The sequence below is a fragment of the Capronia epimyces genome, assembly GCF_000585565.1.
Source record: "Capronia epimyces CBS 606.96 chromosome Unknown aczIQ-supercont1.1, whole genome shotgun sequence".
NCBI lineage: Eukaryota > Fungi > Ascomycota > Eurotiomycetes > Chaetothyriales > Herpotrichiellaceae > Capronia > Capronia epimyces.
The window spans coordinates 4,770,048-4,787,913 of record NW_006912904.1 but is presented as its reverse complement, the minus strand read 5'-3'; the positions used below and the strand labels follow the sequence as shown (position 1 = coordinate 4,787,913).

Here is a 17,866-nt window from a genome sequence, read left to right as displayed (position 1 = left end):
GGGTAGGTAGTCATAGTCACAGTACTCCGTAAGATGATTGCCAGAGACACCGACGTGAGCATACTGGATAAGCTGATAAATGGGTGAATATGATTCGCATTCGCATTTCGTATTTTGTATCGCAGTACCTGAGAAAACATGCATGACCTATTGCCACAGGAATGGATGAATGAATGACCCCGTCCAAAAATGCTGAAGCGTCGCTGCGAGACTCCGTCGCTAGATGGGCTGGGCAATGTAACGGCAACAATGAAGAAGGGTATATACCATTTTGTATCAAAGCAAATCCCGCTCCCGCTCCCGCTCCGGCACTTCACGACGCCGTCTCCACGTAATTCGAAGGGAAAATCCCGGTGCGACCGTCTTCTGTTCGGCCGGTCCACCAATCTGTCTTGTTCTCGGTGCGTTTGAGGATGGTAATGATGTCGCCCTTTTTGAAGCCGAGATCGCCCTCTTGGTCCGGGTCGAACGTGAACAATGCCACGGCCTGATCCTGTCGAAGGGATCCTGTCCGCTGCCTGAATACCGGTTTGGGTGCCGTGGGCCGGGTTGGTTTGCTATCTGAGTAGCTGTAGTCGTTCTGCAGCGTACTTGACCGGCTTCTGCTAGTGTAGCTGTCGAATTGATCGTTGTTTCGTGCCGGCGGACGGTCGTAGACGTCATCTTGCCAGGTGTTGGCCCGCCGAGGGTTGTCACGGTATTCGTAGTTTTCGTCTCGAGATCCAACAGTGCCCGAGCGATTATTCCGCACGTTCGCCCCGTACGCCGCTCCGGTTCTTCCCTCCCAGACGAGGTCGTCATGTTGATCGTCATAGATCGGCATGTCGTTGTACATGTTGTCGTTGAATGCCGTGCCTGAGAACACCCGCGTGTTCAGCACTCTCATCAATGGATCCGCAGCTGGAGGGGCCCGGACCGCCCCATCCAGGAGTTGTGCTGCAGTCACCCGTCCGTTATACATTTTCTCGTTGGCATCTCTCCTCTCAATCAAGACGCTGCCTTCCAAGCTGACGCCCGCGAACAATCCTTTTGTCTTGCTGTAGGCAAATATGCCGGCCACACCCTTCGTGCTGGCCGCGCCTGCGGCTTCTGCGTTTCTACCCACTGGGCCCGCTGCGATGCTGACATTGCCGCCTAGTGTGACTGACGCCGACTGCGCGAATGTACGGACCGCATTGTAGTCGTTCAAGATGAAGACGAAGTCGGTCAACTCAAAGCCGATTTGTCCTCCAAACCCGCCTCCTGCTGTCGCGATCGCTGACGGGGCCGACCAGGTGCCATCTGCTAATCGTGCGACCACGATGCCGGAGCCGAATCGACCAGAGCCAAGAAAGCCTGCTTTGAGCACTGTGAGGACTGCGAGACCCTGGAGATTGTCAGCTTTGAAAGGTGTGTGCGACCATGGAGTCCTGACCTTTGCATTGGCAAGAATTTGAGGCGGAATCACTTTGTCGGGGCCAAAGCTTTGTCTCGGGTCGACGAACGATGCTAGGATTTTTCCAGCTTTCTTGCACTCGCCTGGGCGCTGTGAGCAGGCGAACTTTGGGAATAATGGGGTGTGACTCACTCCTCATCGACGAGGGCAGCGGATTGTTGATACCAAACGGCATGTTGTGTCGGTTGCCCTGCTCCTCGCCCCGAATCTCTCAAGCAACCTCTATACCGAACGCACTTGCGACTTCACTTGGCCGATGGTTGGAAAGTATGGTTTGGGGCGCAGCCGGAAGTCGACGGGGGGTGATGAGGCTCGGTGGGGGAATTCGAAGCACCGAGCTACGTGGGAGGCTTGGGGAAATGCGGGCTGGATGTCAGCAGCACCGCCAGGTAATGCCTGGTCGACACCAGGCAGCAAGAAAGCAGGGATGATGTGTATAGCTCCCTAAGAGGTGCCTGGCAGCAGTTAGTAACTGTACATACTGTACCGAGTACCTCAAGTACGGATACGGGGTGATCCATTGCGCACCTGATCACTGAGCTGGCAAATAGAGCACTTTCGACTTCTATCAACTCGGTATAGTTACTAAATTAAGGTAGTTAACTAACTACTGGGTGATGGGTATAGGGCAGCATCATCATCGTCCCAAATTAGACATACAGATACCTCACCCGCCGGTCTGTTCTTCCCCTCCATGTGTACTCTGTCCTCACCTTTCGACTGAACGTTCAACGTAGCCTCGTCTGGTCGGTTTCGGTTATCTTAGATTGCATATTGCTTGTGCGCCATTTCGCCATAGGCCGCCACCTCGAAGTACAAAATGGCGTCCCTCCGGGCGTCGGAATGGACCTCGATTGGCGACGTGATATGAAGTCCTCGGACAATCGCGTTGATCCGAGCGACAATCCGATGAGGCCCGTCCTCCACCTTTGGTCAATGTTCGAACCTTCAGAGGCGACCTACAGGACATACAGGACATGCGTGCCAGCTGTGCCTGGGACTTTAGAACTGTCGAACAGACTGGCGGCGAGGTCGACGCGATAGCAGGGGGGTCAAGGTGATGCTGTCGCGTTCCAGGCGAACTTGCTACAACTGGGATGGGCGATCTGGCCCCTGCAGCATCCTTTGTAGCCCCGAATGTTTGGTACGATTACGCATACTGACCACCGATATGTCCATGGACACACAGCACGCCATCAGTCTAATCCGACTAATCCTTCCAAACTCGCCATTAGCCTGCCGTCTATCCCGAGCATACAGTACCAACACAGGCGACTCGAAAAGCGTGCAGGTAACATCAATTGCCCTCCCAGATCGGCTGTTGATCGTGTCACCACTCTGGTGTCTTGCGTGCTTGGGAGGGATGTGTTTGAGAGGACTGTTTAAAAGGACGCGACAAGAGTCACACAAATGCCGTTGATACTGCAGCCTTCTTCATCCGCCATTCAAGTTCCTCCCATCTCTTCCTTGGCAAGCCACACGAATTGCTTGTCTCACTAGACGTGCTTCAAGCTTTCTCAACCCGTCAATTGTCACATCTTTTTCTTCCTACCTCGGGCCTTCCTCCCTTTCTACTCGAAGAGCAGACTTACACTCTCACCCCATGTCCACCGAACCTACTGTGGCGAAAGCCGAACCCGCTGTGGTTGGAACCGAAGAACTCGGGGGAGATGCGCACCATACTCCGGCCGTCTCGCCGCGACGGGTCTGGTTCCGCACCACGCTCGTCCAGATCCTCGTCGTCGGTAGCTGTGCCTTCACCGCACCGGGAATCTGGTCTGCCATGAACGGCTTAGGTGTGGGGGGTTCGGAGAATCCTAACCTTGTCAACGCGGCCAATGCCATACTGTATGCATTCATGACGGTGACATGCTTTGCCGGGCCTTGGGTAACCAGTCTAATCGGCTTCCGCTGGACACTGGCTATCGGGACCTTAGGCTATCCACTATACGCCGCGGGTCTCTATGTCAACAATCGGTCCGGTACTACCTGGTTTGTATATTTCGGTGCTGTGTGCTGTGGTATCAGTGCGGGCTTATTCTGGAGCGTTGAAGGCGCCATTGCTACGGGCTACCCGGAATCGCACAAACGAGGTCGCTACCTTGCCACCTGGTTTACCTTCCGCGACTTTGGCCTACTCATCGGTGGAGCTATTTCGCTCGCTCTTAATCACTCAATCAAACACCTAGGTCAAGTGGGATACGGAACGTACCAAGCCTTTATTGCCATTCAATGTCTTGGATTCTTCTTTGCCATGCTACTCTCCGAACCCGAACAGGTACAGCGTGATGATGGGACCCGTATCGAGGCGCCTAGGGGCGTTCACTGGCGCGTTCAATTTAGAGAAATGTGGCGCCTGGCCAGGAGTAAAGAGATTCTCCTCCTCGTGCCACTCTTTTGGTATTTCGGCTGGTGTCAAGCTTACCCCGGTACTTATTTGGAGACATATTTTACTGTCCGCTCGCGCGCCCTAGGGAGTCTAATGTCGTCGATCATGATGATAATCGGCACCTGGCTCGGAGGTGTCCTCGTTGACTTACCCTGGTCAAAAAGTCGGAAGACACGAGCTGTGGTTACCTACTCCTTTATCGCCACGATTAACACTATTACGTGGATTTGGTCGGTCATCATTCAAAACAAGTTTCGCCACACTCAACCTATCGTGGACTGGTCGGACCAGCACAACTTTGCCCCTGGATTTGGCGTATACATGTTTCAGTTCCTCAGCACGGCCATGGTCGAGAACTACATCTACTGGTGTATCGGCAATCTCTCAGACTCTCCCGGTCAACAAATCCGATTTAGCTCTCTCCTTCGAGGCATCGAAACAGCTGCGGTTGCCGTGGGATTCGGAGTGCAGGCTGTTCCAACGGTTCTGATTGCCACGGCGAGTATCAATCTTGCCTTCTGGATCATCGCACTCCCTTTTTCTTATTACGCAACTGTGCAGGTCATTCGCAAGTGGGAACAAATTAAGAAGGAGAAGGAGGCGCACGAGCTAAACCTCGAGATAGAAATTGGGGATCAGACCACCGGGGAGAAAGAGAATACGACGAAATAACCCGCGCACCAGCTCCTGTAGGACCTGTCAGGACAAGGAAACGGTACAGAGTTGGTATCAGAATAGACTTTCTCTAGAGACATACAGAGTCGGATTTGCGGTGCGTCTTCCCGCTTTAAACCTTGCTTTGAGTACTCCGTGATGAGGATGAGATTGGCAACTTATGGTTTCTATGAAATATTGTGTCAACTTCCAGTAGATGGCGTAACTGGACCAAAGGGACCGCCAACCATCGAGACCATCCTGCGCGGGAGACTACGCCACGTTTGATCTTCTGCCAGGGTTGAACAAAGCACGCCATTATGAAGACAAGACTTCCCCAACGATGCTTATCGACTCGGAATGAAAGACGCAAGTAACTAACAGGCAAACTAGTTTCCACCATCCGATACTATGGTAGCGGCTAGCTTAGTACCACGACCGATCATTCACCTTCCGATTCAAGACTCGGGGATTGTAGCCAACAGCCTGTGTTCTAGGCCGCCACGCGTGGTCGGTGAACTCCTTGAGTCCTTGCTATCGTCCTATATCAAACAAGGGTCAAGCAAGGGTTCTCGCACGTCATTATGCCTAAGATGAGGTTGCCCGCCCTGCTGGTGGGCGATAACAGTTGTGAAATCCGAAGCCACACGCTGGTATATGTATATACGACCCTGGACCCGGCTCCCACGTGCGGCGTGGTTCCTGCATGACGCGTGGCCATGTCGACTCTCGAAGATATCGAGTCCAAACGCTCTCCCCAGGAGAAGACCTCTTCGGTCGAGACGACCGACCTGCAGAATCATGATGACCCTGATATTATCATCGAGGCTGGGTTGCGCAGAGGTCTGTTGGGACGACACATTTCTCTGATCTCACTGGCAAGTGTCATTGGCGCGAGCTGCTTCTATGGATTTGGCTATGCCTTGTTTCTCTCCGGGCCCCTGGGTGCTCTGCTGGGCTTCTCAATCGTTGGTAAGCAGCCGGCGATGCCTTCCTTCGTGGGGTCTTGACTAATGGATGATACAGGCTGGATCGTATGGGCTTTGATGCAGAGCGTTGGCGAAGTGACGACAATGTTTCCCATCGCAGGCGGCTTCGTCGAAGTAAGTCGACCATTCGTTTTATGCCTGCTATCTCAGATGCCGACCCTGACTTGTTAGCACGCCAATCGCTTCGTCGACCCTGCCTTTAGCTTCGCCATGGCCTGGATGTACTACTTCATGTGGTCGGTCTTCCTAGGAAGCGGTATGTGCCATCCCTCCACTCCACCATGATCCCGAATTGGCCCTCTAACATCGGCCGTCACCAGAATGGAATGGCGCCATCTTGATTCTTCAATACTGGGTTCCTGAGGAGCATATGCCTCTGTGGGGATGGACTCTCGTCTTCTGGGCTTTCTTCTCCATCCTCAGCACGCTCGGCGTCGTGGTATATGGCGAAGTGGAATACTATCTGGGCTACGTCAAGCTCTTCTCGCTGGCCCTTTGCTTCTTCCTCTCCCTTCTGGTCAATGTCGGTGCCTTTGGAAATGGCTACATTGGCTTCAAGTACTGGGGGCATCCAACCGGTACGTTACCTTCGGTTTGTCTGCAATACGGTTGTGGCTGATCAAATCAACCAGGCCCGATCATCAACGGTATAAATGGATTTGGTCAAGTGTTCGTCCTCGCCTCGGCCTACTACGTCGGTACGGAAATCATCTCCCTAGCTGCGGGCGAGACCAAAGATCCAAGAAAATCCATTCCAAAGGTCCGTTTCATATTCGTGTGTGGCGGCATTAGAAAGAAAATGAACCATCTGACGCATGGTGTTGGATAGGGAGTCAACAACGTGGTATGGCGAATCCTGTTCGTGTACCTTGGCCTCATCTTTTTCCAAGGCATTGTCTGCCCTTCGGATTCCGACCAACTGGTCAACGCAAATTCTACGACCGCATCCTCCCCGTTTACGATCGCATTTGAAAAGGCCGGCTGGTCTTGGGCGGGCCACTTTGTCAACGCCCTGATCACCATCGCCTTCATCTCGGCTGTCAACGGTTGTATCTACGTACAGTCACGGGCCCTGTATGCCCTCGCATTGACCGGTCGAGCACCGAAGTTCTTCACCATCACGTCCAAGAAAGGAGGTGGGTCACAGACACTTTCCTCATCTTCGTCTTCGTCTTCAAGCAGCTCCTGAAATCTGACTATTGACTTACATTTGTTTAGTTCCCTACGTCTCTATTCTTACATCCTGTCTCTGGGGATTCCTCGCCCTCATGAATATTGGCGTGACGGCCGGACAAGTCTTCTCATACATGACCAGCGTCGGTGGATCAGCTGCATACATTGCTTGGGCTGGGATCATATTCACCCATCTCCGCGTGCGTGCGGGCATGGATAAACAGGGCATCCCCCAGTCTTCCTATCCCTTCCGAGCGTTTGGGAGTATCTGGATCTACCGCTTCAATCTCTTCCTTTGTCTGTTCCTCCTCTTCATTCAGGGGTTCACTTCCTTTGAACACCCGTTCAATTGGAGATCTTTCATCTCGGACTATATCACCATTCCAACCTCGCTGCTACTGTTCGTGGGATGGAAATGGTACCACAACACTCGCTGGTGAGTTTCGACCGCATCCATGATACATACTGAGATGAGGTGGCCGGAGCCTGTTACTAATTTTTTTGTGTTCTCAGGGTCCGTCTGAGTGAAATGGACTTCTCAGATCGTCTGGTGAAACTCGAGGAAGAAGAGGAATTGGAGAAACAGTCTTTCGTGAACAAAGTGACGGGCAAACTCAGACTGCGCAGGCGCCGTGTGTCATAGGCAGAAGTACTTCATTGTACAGCTCTGTATCCGTCAAATCTCCAGCTAGTGGTGATGTAGGACTGGGTAATAGCATTCTACCAACGGAAGTTTACTACCTACATGTACATAGTATTCCGTACAAGGATTCCCATGGGGTGGATAGGGTTAGGGTTAGGGTTAGGGTTGGCGTCAGATTCGGAGTTGGCGCTGAGGTTATGGCTACCTAATAACTCAGCATAAGGCGGCATCATCCTCATGCCGAAACGGGCCGAGACACGACAATAAATGAGGCGCAGGCATTTGTTTGCTCGTCAACTGGTCTCGGTTCTTGAAATCTGCAACCTCAGTCGATAGCATGCATCTCGCACGTTCTCTCGCTGGCGCTGGAGACCATCGATAACGCATGGAATGGTCACGTTCCAGGCGTGTACCATAATGCGAATACACGCTTGATCGTTGTCAACATAGTCGGACTCGTACCAAACCTTCAATGGCCACCGTCAGAATATGCGTCTGCGGCGACGAGGGTTGTGGTAAGTCCAGCCTTATCACTTCTCTAGTGAAAGATACCTTCGTCAGCAGCAGGATCCAAGCAGTCCTCCCTCAGATCACCATCCCACCGACTCTCGGGACTCCTGAAAATGTTACCACTACCATCGTTGATACCTCTGCCCTCCCACAAGACCGCACCAACCTAGCCCGAGAATTGCGCAAGTCCAATGTGATCCTGCTGGTCTATTCCGACCACTACAGCTATGAAAGAGTTGCTTTGTTTTGGTTGCCCTACTTCCGTTCCCTTGGAGTCAATCTCCCCGTCATCTTATGTGCCAATAAATCGGATCTGGTCACGAGCAGCACCCCTGCTCAGATCGTGGACGAAGAGATGCTCCCGGTCATGTCTGAATTCAAGGAGATTGATTCCTGTATTCGAACCAGTGCTCGCAACCACTACAATGTCAACGAAGCCTTTTTCTTGTGCCAGAAGGCTGTCACCCATCCAATCGCACCGTTGTTTGATGCTAAAGAATCTGTCCTCAAGCCAGCTGCCGTAGCTGCCTTGCTGCGTATTTTCTATCTCAGCGACAAAGACAAGGATGGTCTGCTGAGTGACAAGGAGATGGAAGATTTTCAAATCAAATGCTTCGACAAGGGGTTGAGTCCGGAGGACCTACAACATATCAAGCACACTATTGACAGTCACATATCTGGGGCTGCGTCAAGCCGAGGAATCACGTCGCAAGGCTTTCTTCTACTCAACAAGCTCTATGCCGAAAAAGGTCGTCACGAGACGATATGGGTTATTCTCCGAACCTTCCAGTACACTGACAGCTTGTCTCTGGAAGAATCCTTCCTCCACCCGAAGTTTGAAGTTCCAGAATATGCCTCTGCCGAACTCTCTCCTGCCGGATATCGGTTTCTTGTTGATCTCTTCCTGACGTCCGATCGCGATAATGATGGAGGTTTGAAGGACGAGGAACTCGCATCTCTGTTTGCGCCGACACCGGGGATCCCACAGCTATGGATCGACAACAACTTCCCTTCTTGCACCGTCCGAAATGATGCCGGGCATGTCACACTTCAGGGTTGGTTGGCCCAATGGTCGATGACTACGTTCACCTCGCCCAAGACTACTCTAGAATACCTAGCATATCTCGGGTTTGAGTCTCCAGATCGGTCGAATCCCAGCACCACTGCTGCTTTAAAATTAACAAAACCACGAAAACGTCGGAGACGGCCAGGACGAGTAGGCCGAAACGTCATTTTTGCGCACGTCCTTGGTGCTCCACATTCGGGGAAGTCAGCCTTACTCGATACATTCCTTGCGCGGCCCTTCAATAGCTTATATCTACCGACGATCCAGCCTCGCGTGGCTGTCAACACTGTGGAACTGCCGGGAGGCAGGCAATGTTATTTAATCTTGAAAGAATTAGGAGAGTCGGAAGCTGCCGTGCTGGACAACAAGACCAAATTGCTGGATCAGTGCGACGTGATGGTCTATACCTACGATTCGTCGGATCCAGACTCGTTTGCCTACATCCCCGACATTCGCAAAACATATCCTCATCTTGAAGATCTTCCGTCACTGTACGTTGGTTTGAAAGCAGATCTCGACCGAACTACCCAACGAGCAGAACACCAACCTGATGAATATGTGGCCCACATCCAACGAATGCCCCAAGGGCCTCCGATATCCACGAGCGTGACCTGGCCGTCGATCCAAGAGCTCTTCGTGGCTATTTCAGAAGCAGGCCTGGAGCCAGTAACAGCTTATCCTCGACCACTTGAAGAGGATGACAATGGTCAACTCATGAGATATGGTCTAGTGCTGGGGGCGGTGGTGTGTGCTGCTGCCGCAGCTGTGGTTATATGGAAAAGATCAGCCAGTCCAGCTGGATGACGTGCAATTTCCACCCTCAGGGTCTTTGTCTCCGGTCCGAGATCCTCGTGCCGGAAGTGTTTTGGCCGCCTAGATGAATTCCAGACTGGTCAGGCCATACCATGCTTTGACAGCAAAGTGGTTGAGTTGGCAGCAGCGCCAGATGCGCATGAAGAGAACCTTGGGTTCGACAGGGCACACTACTGCCGTTGCCATGCAAACACTAAATTAGGTACTCTTCCACCAACCTTCACGATTTCCTGACCGGAATTTGTGCAAGATCTCTACTACATTACACGCCGAAACAAACAGAACCCCGACTCTTACTCTGACTCCAATCAAATCCAAACCCTGCGATGTTTTGTTTCTTCAAGTTGTAGCCGTGCTAGTCGTAAGTCTAAGAACGAAGATATATTTCCGAAGCCCTTTTTCCTGTGTATACCTACATTTTCTTCCTTTCCTTTCGTTGTCTTTTTTTTTTTGGCAAGGGTTGCAGAATCACAGCGCAAGTGTCTTACCGCCCTCTCCCTCCAAGAGAGCTGCATCTAGTACCGATAGCTGGGTACTACGTTAGCTTACCAATTGCTAAATCGATGTCTACCGGTATCTCGACCTATTGCTTTCCCTTTCCCTTTCCCTTTCCCTTTCTCCTCTTTCTCCTCCTCCCTGATATCTGACACTTCGGTGGCGGTGGCATTCATATCTTGGATATAGATACACGTACCTCCATACAGAGTATCCATACACGGTCACGCAATTCATAAATACTCTGTCAAATGACTGTATCGTCTGCTAGATACCTTAGGTAGATAGCTACCTACACACCCACCTACACACCCACCTACCCACCCACCTACCCGTTGTCATGTGTTGTCATTTGTAGGTCGATTTGAGTCTTCGGTAAGCATGGTTGGTAGAAACGAATCGGTCGCATGAAGAACACGCCTCTCAATATGGTCTTGTCTGGATGTTGTTTTTTCATGTTTCAAAAAGGCCCGTAACAGGCGTTCACAGAGGACGACATCATTTGCCATGGCGGCTTGTTCACAGAGGACGACATCAATTACCATGGCGGCTTGTTCAAACTGTAGTGGCGCTGTTGATTCATTCCTATGTACAATAAATACACCAACCAGCCGCATCAGAGACGCTCTCCTGACATCGGTCTCATGTCTATGAGCCTCTGTGACAGCATCGAGAATAACCTGGTGATCCACCTTACTTCTTCTCTTCCTTCTTTTCCTCCGGTTTTGGCGTGGGCAGTTTGAACTGATCGGGCGTGGTGTCCACACCAGTGCCGACTTGTTCCCAAGCACTTGTTCCACCTTCAAAGTTGCGGTATGCTTGTGTCATCTCCAATGGTTCGACAACGATCCGCTTCTTCTCTTCATCATACCGGATTTCCGTGTATCCAGTCAGAGGGAAATCCTTGCGTAATGGGTGCCCATCAAACCCATAGTCTGTCAGGATTCGACGGAGGTCCGGGTGGCCTGTGAAGAAGACACCAAACATGTCATAGACTTCTCGCTCATACCAATTGGCTCCATCGTAGAGAGATGTGATTGACGGTACAGGGGTCGCTTCGTCCGCATATGTCTTGACTCTTATCCTCGAGTTGTGGCGCACACTAAGAAGGTTGTAGACGACTTCGAATCGATAGTTTTTGGTGGGGAAGTCGACAGCCGTGATGTCCGCAACCATGGTGTATTCGGCCGCAGTGTGATACTTCAAGAAGGTGAAGACCGGGATGACCCCGCTGGGCGTAATGTAAATGCACAACTCGTCCTTCCATACCGAAAACTGCTGGATATATTTTGGGAGGCAGGACATGAGGTATTGACCATATTGGTGGAGAGGAAGAGCTTTGTCTGCGTATTTGTCCGTGTCGTTGACAACCGGGGCGGAGAGCTTGCCCGTTGCTGTCCGACAGTCAGTGATTCAACCGCATCAGGTGGGACGCTCTCACTCACGCGGTCGAGGTGCTTTTCGTAATTCTCCAAGGACATCTGGGGGTGGTTTTCTAAGGTCATGCTGGTTGTCTTTCTCGGCAGCTCGTCTGGCAGACTGCGAGAGGGATGCGCGCTGCGCACATCTCGCCGGCTGAGAAGTGGCCCCGAGAGGCCGTTTGCTGGCCAGACGCAGGATCGTCTTTGTAGATGACATGGTGAGTCGCCCGCTAGACCTGGCTGTCACAACACACACTCTCTCTTCCGTGTCAATGGGAGAATCCCGTGAAGTGAGGTAACCAGATACTACCAAGACCTAGCTCAAATCCGCCAAGACCGGCAGCTCGCCACTAGACCCGTTTTGTGAAGTAAGACAGCGGCGCCAGGTCGCGAGCATCTGGCGCTTTCGATTTACATCTCGTCTGAAGCAACCTTTTGCCTCACTTTATTAGCACCTTCTCACTATCCATCTCACGCACCACAACATCCAGTAATCTTCCACCACAAGCTCTCGCGCTTGATCCTGCTCGCATCCTTCCCGCTCTCCAGCTGTAATCGCCGAGACCCGCCAAGCAGTGCATGGAGGACTTTTCCAACCTGCAAGGAGAGGTGAAGGAGTCGAAAGTGGTGGAACAAATCACCGTGAATCTGTCACATTCACAGAGATGAGTAGGTCACAGGATACGGTCATCGACGATGACGAGGAAACTTGGTGTGTTTGCTTCCTTCTCTCGTAGCACCTACTGCAGACAGTATACTAACTTTTTATTAGTCCGTTATGTATTGAAGAGTTTGACCTTTCGGACAAGAACTTCAGACCTTGTCCTTGTGGGTATCAGGTATGTATTGCACTCTGGCTTCCATCGTAATTTTGCCGTCCATCCATCTCCCATCTGGCGCGACACTCCCACTCTGCAACATTACTGACTTTGCATCAGATCTGTCAGTTTTGCTTCAACAGTCTCAAGAACACATACGAGAGGAGCACCTGCCCAAATTGTCGAAGACCTTATGATGAAAAGACAATACAATACAAAATACCCACTGCTGAAGAATTCAAGCTCGACCAGTTGAACAAGAACAAAAAACAAGCCGCTGCGAAGCGAAAGGAGACAGAAAAGCGCGAGGTTGAGAACTCTTCCCGTCGGAACCTTGCAGGCGTGCGGGTCAAGCAACAAAACTTGGTCTATGTCATCGGCCTAATACCACAAATCAAGGATGAGCAGGCTTTGCTCCAGACGCTTCGGGGCCCAGACTATTTTGGTCAATATGGCGAAATTGAGAAAATCGTGGTCAGCAAACCCAAACCCGGAGCGGTCAACCAAGGAATCGGAGTCTATGTCACATATGCGCGCAAGGAAGATGCAGCTTTGTGCATCAACACCGTCGACGGTTCGCTGAACGGAGACCGCGTTCTTAGAGCGCAATACGGCACTACAAAGTACTGTTCAGCCTATCTTCGAGGGGAAACATGCAACAACAAGAATTGCAGTTTTCTGCACGAGACAGGCGAAGATGGCCAGCATAGCTCCCTTCAAAACGAACCCCATGGCGCGAGACTTCCAGCGAAAACGATACCCACTCCACAAGCATCACAAACATCCGCCCCTCCGCGGCCTTTGTCAGCGGCACAGAATCATTCGACAACCCAACCCATGGCTCGACAAGGTAGCAAAGACGACCATAGCAGCAGGAAGAACAGTCACGATGGCTCGGCCCTGCCTTCGACTGCCAGCTGGGCAAATGTAAATGCTAGTGCCGCTCGAACCAGACGTACCAGCCAGGCGAACAGTCGAGCAACCCCAAGTCCTCAAACGACTCATGCCTCATTGGCTTCTCACAAGACGGACGAACCCAAGATCCAGGAAGCCGCTCCGCAAGCACCGTCCGCGCCGGCGCCCAAGAAGAAATCCCCGAAATCCGTTCTTCCATCACCAAAGCCCCCGTCCAGACCTGTGGACCTTGTACAAGAGCAGTTTGATGCTGTCATAAAGAGAATCTCACCTAATTACCGGTTCATTTACGATGATTCATGTCTCAGTCCCGAAGTTCGAGCAATGGTCGAAGATATGCCTCGTTTGATTGATCCGTATGGTGGTTTGAAACGCCGTGCCATGCGTGAAAGAGAAGAAAAGGAACGAGCGAAACTCGAGGCCGAGGCAAAGGCTAAACTCGAAGCACAGGCCACAGCTTCCGCAGAAGAGACCCTCGACGAAGAAAATATGGTTGCTGGCAGTCTCGCTCTTGGTGGCGAACCTGAAGACGATCCGAGAAGTTCTTCCGCTCGTGGAGCTATCGGTCGCCCGGCCCAATCCATTGCTGACCGATTATCGTCGTTGGGTTTGGATTCTCGCAGTTTGACCCCTCAACAACGCCAACAACTGGCCCTTCCCGACAGCGGCGATATTCAACAGGCACCCGGTCTCGGTCGGGCGGCCACGCCAAATACCGCTTTCGAGATGTCAGACTTTGATCGAAGAGGACCGCAGTACAGCCAAGCGCAGTTCGAACAGATCAGCAGTCACCAGCGACATGGATCTCGATATTTCAACACCGACTCGAAATCTACCAGTGCCAATCGCTTTCAAGGCCAACAGCAGGCATTTTATTCCAGCGGAGTTCAAGGTCCTCCCCCTGGCTTGCCTACTGCAGGAACGCCTCCTGTCAGTGGAGGTGGCATGTTCGCCCACGGTCAGAACTTCACAAACCCCGGCTTCGGGTCGTCCAAAGATACGAATACAGAGGCTTACGCAAGAAATCGGAGTGGGACTAATCAAGGTCAGGACATGTCTAAGCGTGAGTTACTCCTTTCTTTGCAAACAAACCCCCTTCGTTCACCTCCACTGTCAGCCCCTGCCCCTGGCGTTCTCAATCCGCTATATGGCCAGTATCAAGGAACATACCAAGATCCTGGACTCGTCAAGCAACGGAAAAAGGGGAAGAAGCACCGACATGCTAACACTTCCTCTTCAGGAGGTGGTGTCGAGCATCTTGCAGACCCGACAATCGTAACAGCGAGAGTGCACCAGGGTGGCACGACAGGGCAGGGGCTCTTTGGGGGTAACCAAGGTGGGTACCATCCAAACGTGTACGGTGGCGCCGGCGGGTTCCAACGATGGTGAACGACGATCTCTTTACGACTGGCATTGTCTCTGGAAATGCTGGTCTATTTTTCTTCTTTCTGCTCGATAAATTTTTGTTTGGCGTTGGTCGGTGCAAAAATACCACTTCGGAACAGCAAGCAAGCATAAGTTAGTACCTCAGATGGCGAAAGCTTCGGGGAGTCACGGCATGGTCTCAACGGTTCTTTTCCTGGCGATTGAGGAACATCACCAACTATTCTGTCGGCATCGGGCTTTTCTACTCAAGGCGGCATCACGAGTCCAGTTCACGGTTATGATTGATGTATGTTAGTACCCTTCTCCTGACCATACTACAAGTCAGGCAGACCAAAAAACGACTTCTCACACATGATTCAGGAGTTTGTTTCAACATCAAAATGTAAAAGTTGTGCTGGATGGGATGCTTGATATGAAAAGCCTGATTGCCTCGGCCCTTGCGTGTATTCCAAGAGCCACCATCATGTACCCGCCGCCGTCGTCATGGTTTTACTTGCCTTGCGTGTGCTTTTGTTTTCTGCTGCGGCCTATGTACTAATTGCTGGACAGTGGACGACAAAAACTTTCCGCCGTTGCCTTTACGTTCTGACTCCCGAGCTTCACCATTGCATTCACGAATGTCCTCCTATCATAGCCTCCAGAGTCCGGGTTTTCGATCTACAACTCCTAGGATTCCACCTGGGTTTGAACTGACTCACGGTCATCCCGTGCCGCCCTCACGGCAGGACTCGCCAGCTTCCACCAGCCAAACAGTGCGACGAGGCACCCCCAGTGGTGCTGCTACTGTAACTCCTGCAGTTCCTCTCATTTCGCTGGGTCCACGCACGTCAACACCGAACCTTAAACAGTCAGAGGCGCCGAAGGATGCCGATGAAGAGCCTTCTATTTTGGTTAGAAAGCAGAGACCTGGGGCAAGTGAGATCAGCCTGGGCTCACCTAAGCTGCGGACATCCCGCTCGAAAGCCGAGCTAGACAAGAAGCGGGGCGTGGAAAAGGTCGAGGGAAAGCGTGAAGGGAAAGACGAGCCCTCAGCCTCAGTAAAGAGTGGAGACGTCAAAGGCAAGGCAAAGGCAGTCGGGCAAAAGCCTGAGAAGATAGAGTTGCCGTCAACCAAGACCAGCAGTACTACGAAGGCGCCACCAGACCCACCCTTTGCGGCTGGTGAGAAAGACAAGTCTGCCACGCCCGTTTGGGATTCTGCCATCGTTGGAACGCCCGGCACATTGAGTTCGCGACCAGCTACCCCCGTCGCGGCGGTCACACCGTCTGAGACGCCGAAAACGTCTATATCTGGGGCTAGACCGAGAACTTTGCGCCTCACGACTGGCACCACGACGAAACCAGCAGATCCTGCTCCAGCCTCTACTGCCACGGAAAAGCCCAACGCTTTGCCCGCCGTGTCAGCAACGAAGAAAGGGTCTAGGAGACCCTCTCTCTCTTCAGCACAGCATAGCAGACCGTCAACACCCGCCATATCCGAGCAACAGCATTCTCACGATGCCTCCCGTGCGTCCTCTCCCCCGCATAGTATTGTGGGTTCCGCTCCGGAGCGGATGAAGAGCAAGAATCAGCAGAGGAAAGACCGGAAAGAGAAGGCAAAGAGGTCGACTGAGGTGACTGAGACTGCCGTAAGCATTCCAACCCCTCCTGTCGTTGAAGAGGTGGCGCCTGTCATCGCCAGGCAGAAAAAGCAAAAGAAGAGAGTCGAGAGCAGTGCGACGGCAAGCATGGAAGGACCCACGAAGACCCGAGAAAAGTCGGAGAAGGCAAGCTCAGCTCAAAAGCAGCATGCCGGTGTAGAGACCGCCACAAAGACAAAGAGTCTGGAAAAGGAGGACCCGTTGCCCGCTCCAAGCAAGACAGCCGAGGTGACTGCGACTCCGCCGCCCTCCACCTCACAGGATGAACAGTCAACGAGACCTGAAGACAGCGTCGGAGCACCCTATACACTGCGTGATCTTTACAACGACGCCGGCAAGCTGGCTGGGGGCGCAGGCACTGCCAGTGCCGTGCAAAAACTGCTCCAGGAACATGTCTCACCGATGCCTAAGATTATCTCATCCATGATTCAGTCAGGAGATCTCTCCAAGGACCACCCATGGCTGAATCCGCCGAACTTTAATTCTGCCGCCTATAAACTCCCTCCAGATTCGAGGCGAGGCCAGGATTACCTCGATGGAAACGGATACAGTGCTAACGACGCGTTCGGATACATCTACTTGCCTCTCAAGGAAAAACGAGCGCTCAAGAATGGACATGCAGTCAGTGTTGCAGACGCAGGGGAACGGAAAGATGATTTGCTCAGGAGATGTCTTGTCATGCCCAACGGCTGGGTTCTTAGAAATTTGAGTTCTGAAGAGAGTGAAAAGGTTATTGACCTGGGAGAACGCCGGCAGATGTATTTTGAAGAATTCGGCGATGTTGGAACCATGGACGGGCTGACTGTGCTCGAACCAGACGACTACACGAATCTAGGCGGCGGCATGGAAAGACTGAGTCGTCATGGCGAGCGGCACGGGGTGATCTGGGTCATGGGCGAAAACGATGAAAGTGGTGATGACGAGTTCGAAACCTTCGATGATGAGGACGACGAAATTGGCGGTGAAGTCGGCGATAGTGACGAGGAAGAGCCGATCTTGGAAGATGAAGGTCTCGCCGAGGAGGACGATACTGCCCTCGACCTTCAGGAGAGCGTCAATATGCCTGGCGCATGGGATCTTCCGCCTCCCAGCTTGAATCATGGCAAACAGAATGTCGGTCGTGCAATGACAACTCCTGGATTGACCTCGGAGTCTCAGTCTCAGTCTCAGTCCCCGGCCTTGCCGGGCCAAGGGCAATCGCAACCTCTCTCCCAGGGTGCGGGCGACACAACCGACACCGCCAAAGCGACCAAGCATGCAACGGTGAACCTTCGCGCGATGGATATCGAGAGCCTACAGAAGCGTGTCGCCGAGAAACAGAAGGAACTAGAGCAGTCACGAAAAGAGATGGAAAAGATTGAGAAACTGTGGACCAAGAAGTCCAAGGATATCGGGCGGTGGAGAGAAGGTCTTGCCAAAGGTTAGAAACCAGTGCGGACCCCTGGACCGCCATCAGCAGCGGCGGCGGCCAGTCATCCCAGGCAATGGTCAGGAATCTCCTCACTGTTTGCTCGATGGC

The 17,866-nt window shown here is 52.4% G+C and overlaps 6 protein-coding genes across 6 annotated transcripts; 4 read left to right on the top strand and 2 right to left on the bottom strand.

The window, feature by feature from the left end:
- Positions 1-313: 313 nt before the first annotated feature.
- Positions 314-1,610, bottom strand: A1O3_01734 (uncharacterized protein; the record flags this gene model as incomplete). The annotated part of the gene is made up of 3 exons (XM_007731877.1): positions 314-1,366; positions 1,415-1,518; positions 1,568-1,610. 3 exons carry the CDS (start codon positions 1,608-1,610, stop codon positions 314-316), a joined length of 1,200 nt encoding a protein of 399 aa, XP_007730067.1.
- Positions 1,611-3,038: 1,428 nt separating this feature from the next.
- On the top strand, positions 3,039-4,496 carry A1O3_01733 (uncharacterized protein; the record flags this gene model as incomplete). The annotated part of the gene is made up of 1 exon (XM_007731876.1): positions 3,039-4,496. One exon carries the CDS (start codon positions 3,039-3,041, stop codon positions 4,494-4,496), a length of 1,458 nt encoding a protein of 485 aa, XP_007730066.1.
- A 701-nt stretch (positions 4,497-5,197) lies between these two features.
- Positions 5,198-7,283, top strand: A1O3_01732 (uncharacterized protein; the record flags this gene model as incomplete). The annotated part of the gene is made up of 8 exons (XM_007731875.1): positions 5,198-5,450; positions 5,505-5,581; positions 5,639-5,723; positions 5,788-6,045; positions 6,100-6,227; positions 6,297-6,603; positions 6,686-7,076; positions 7,154-7,283. 8 exons carry the CDS (start codon positions 5,198-5,200, stop codon positions 7,281-7,283), a joined length of 1,629 nt encoding a protein of 542 aa, XP_007730065.1.
- A 472-nt stretch (positions 7,284-7,755) lies between these two features.
- On the top strand, positions 7,756-9,663 carry A1O3_01731 (mitochondrial Rho GTPase 1; the record flags this gene model as incomplete). Its single annotated transcript, XM_007731874.1, has 1 exon — positions 7,756-9,663. One exon carries the CDS (start codon positions 7,756-7,758, stop codon positions 9,661-9,663), a length of 1,908 nt encoding a protein of 635 aa, XP_007730064.1.
- Positions 9,664-10,860: 1,197 nt separating this feature from the next.
- A1O3_01730 (NADH-ubiquinone oxidoreductase 30.4 kDa subunit, mitochondrial) lies at positions 10,861-11,805 on the bottom strand (the record flags this gene model as incomplete). Its single annotated transcript, XM_007731873.1, has 2 exons — positions 10,861-11,561; positions 11,613-11,805. 2 exons carry the CDS (start codon positions 11,803-11,805, stop codon positions 10,861-10,863), a joined length of 894 nt encoding a protein of 297 aa, XP_007730063.1.
- A 448-nt stretch (positions 11,806-12,253) lies between these two features.
- Positions 12,254-17,772, top strand: A1O3_01729 (uncharacterized protein; the record flags this gene model as incomplete). Its single annotated transcript, XM_007731872.1, has 4 exons — positions 12,254-12,300; positions 12,361-12,427; positions 12,527-14,657; positions 15,257-17,772. The coding sequence occupies 4 exons, from the start codon at positions 12,254-12,256 to the stop codon at positions 17,770-17,772; spliced, it is 4,761 nt and encodes a 1,586-aa protein (XP_007730062.1).
- Positions 17,773-17,866: the final 94 nt, after the last annotated feature.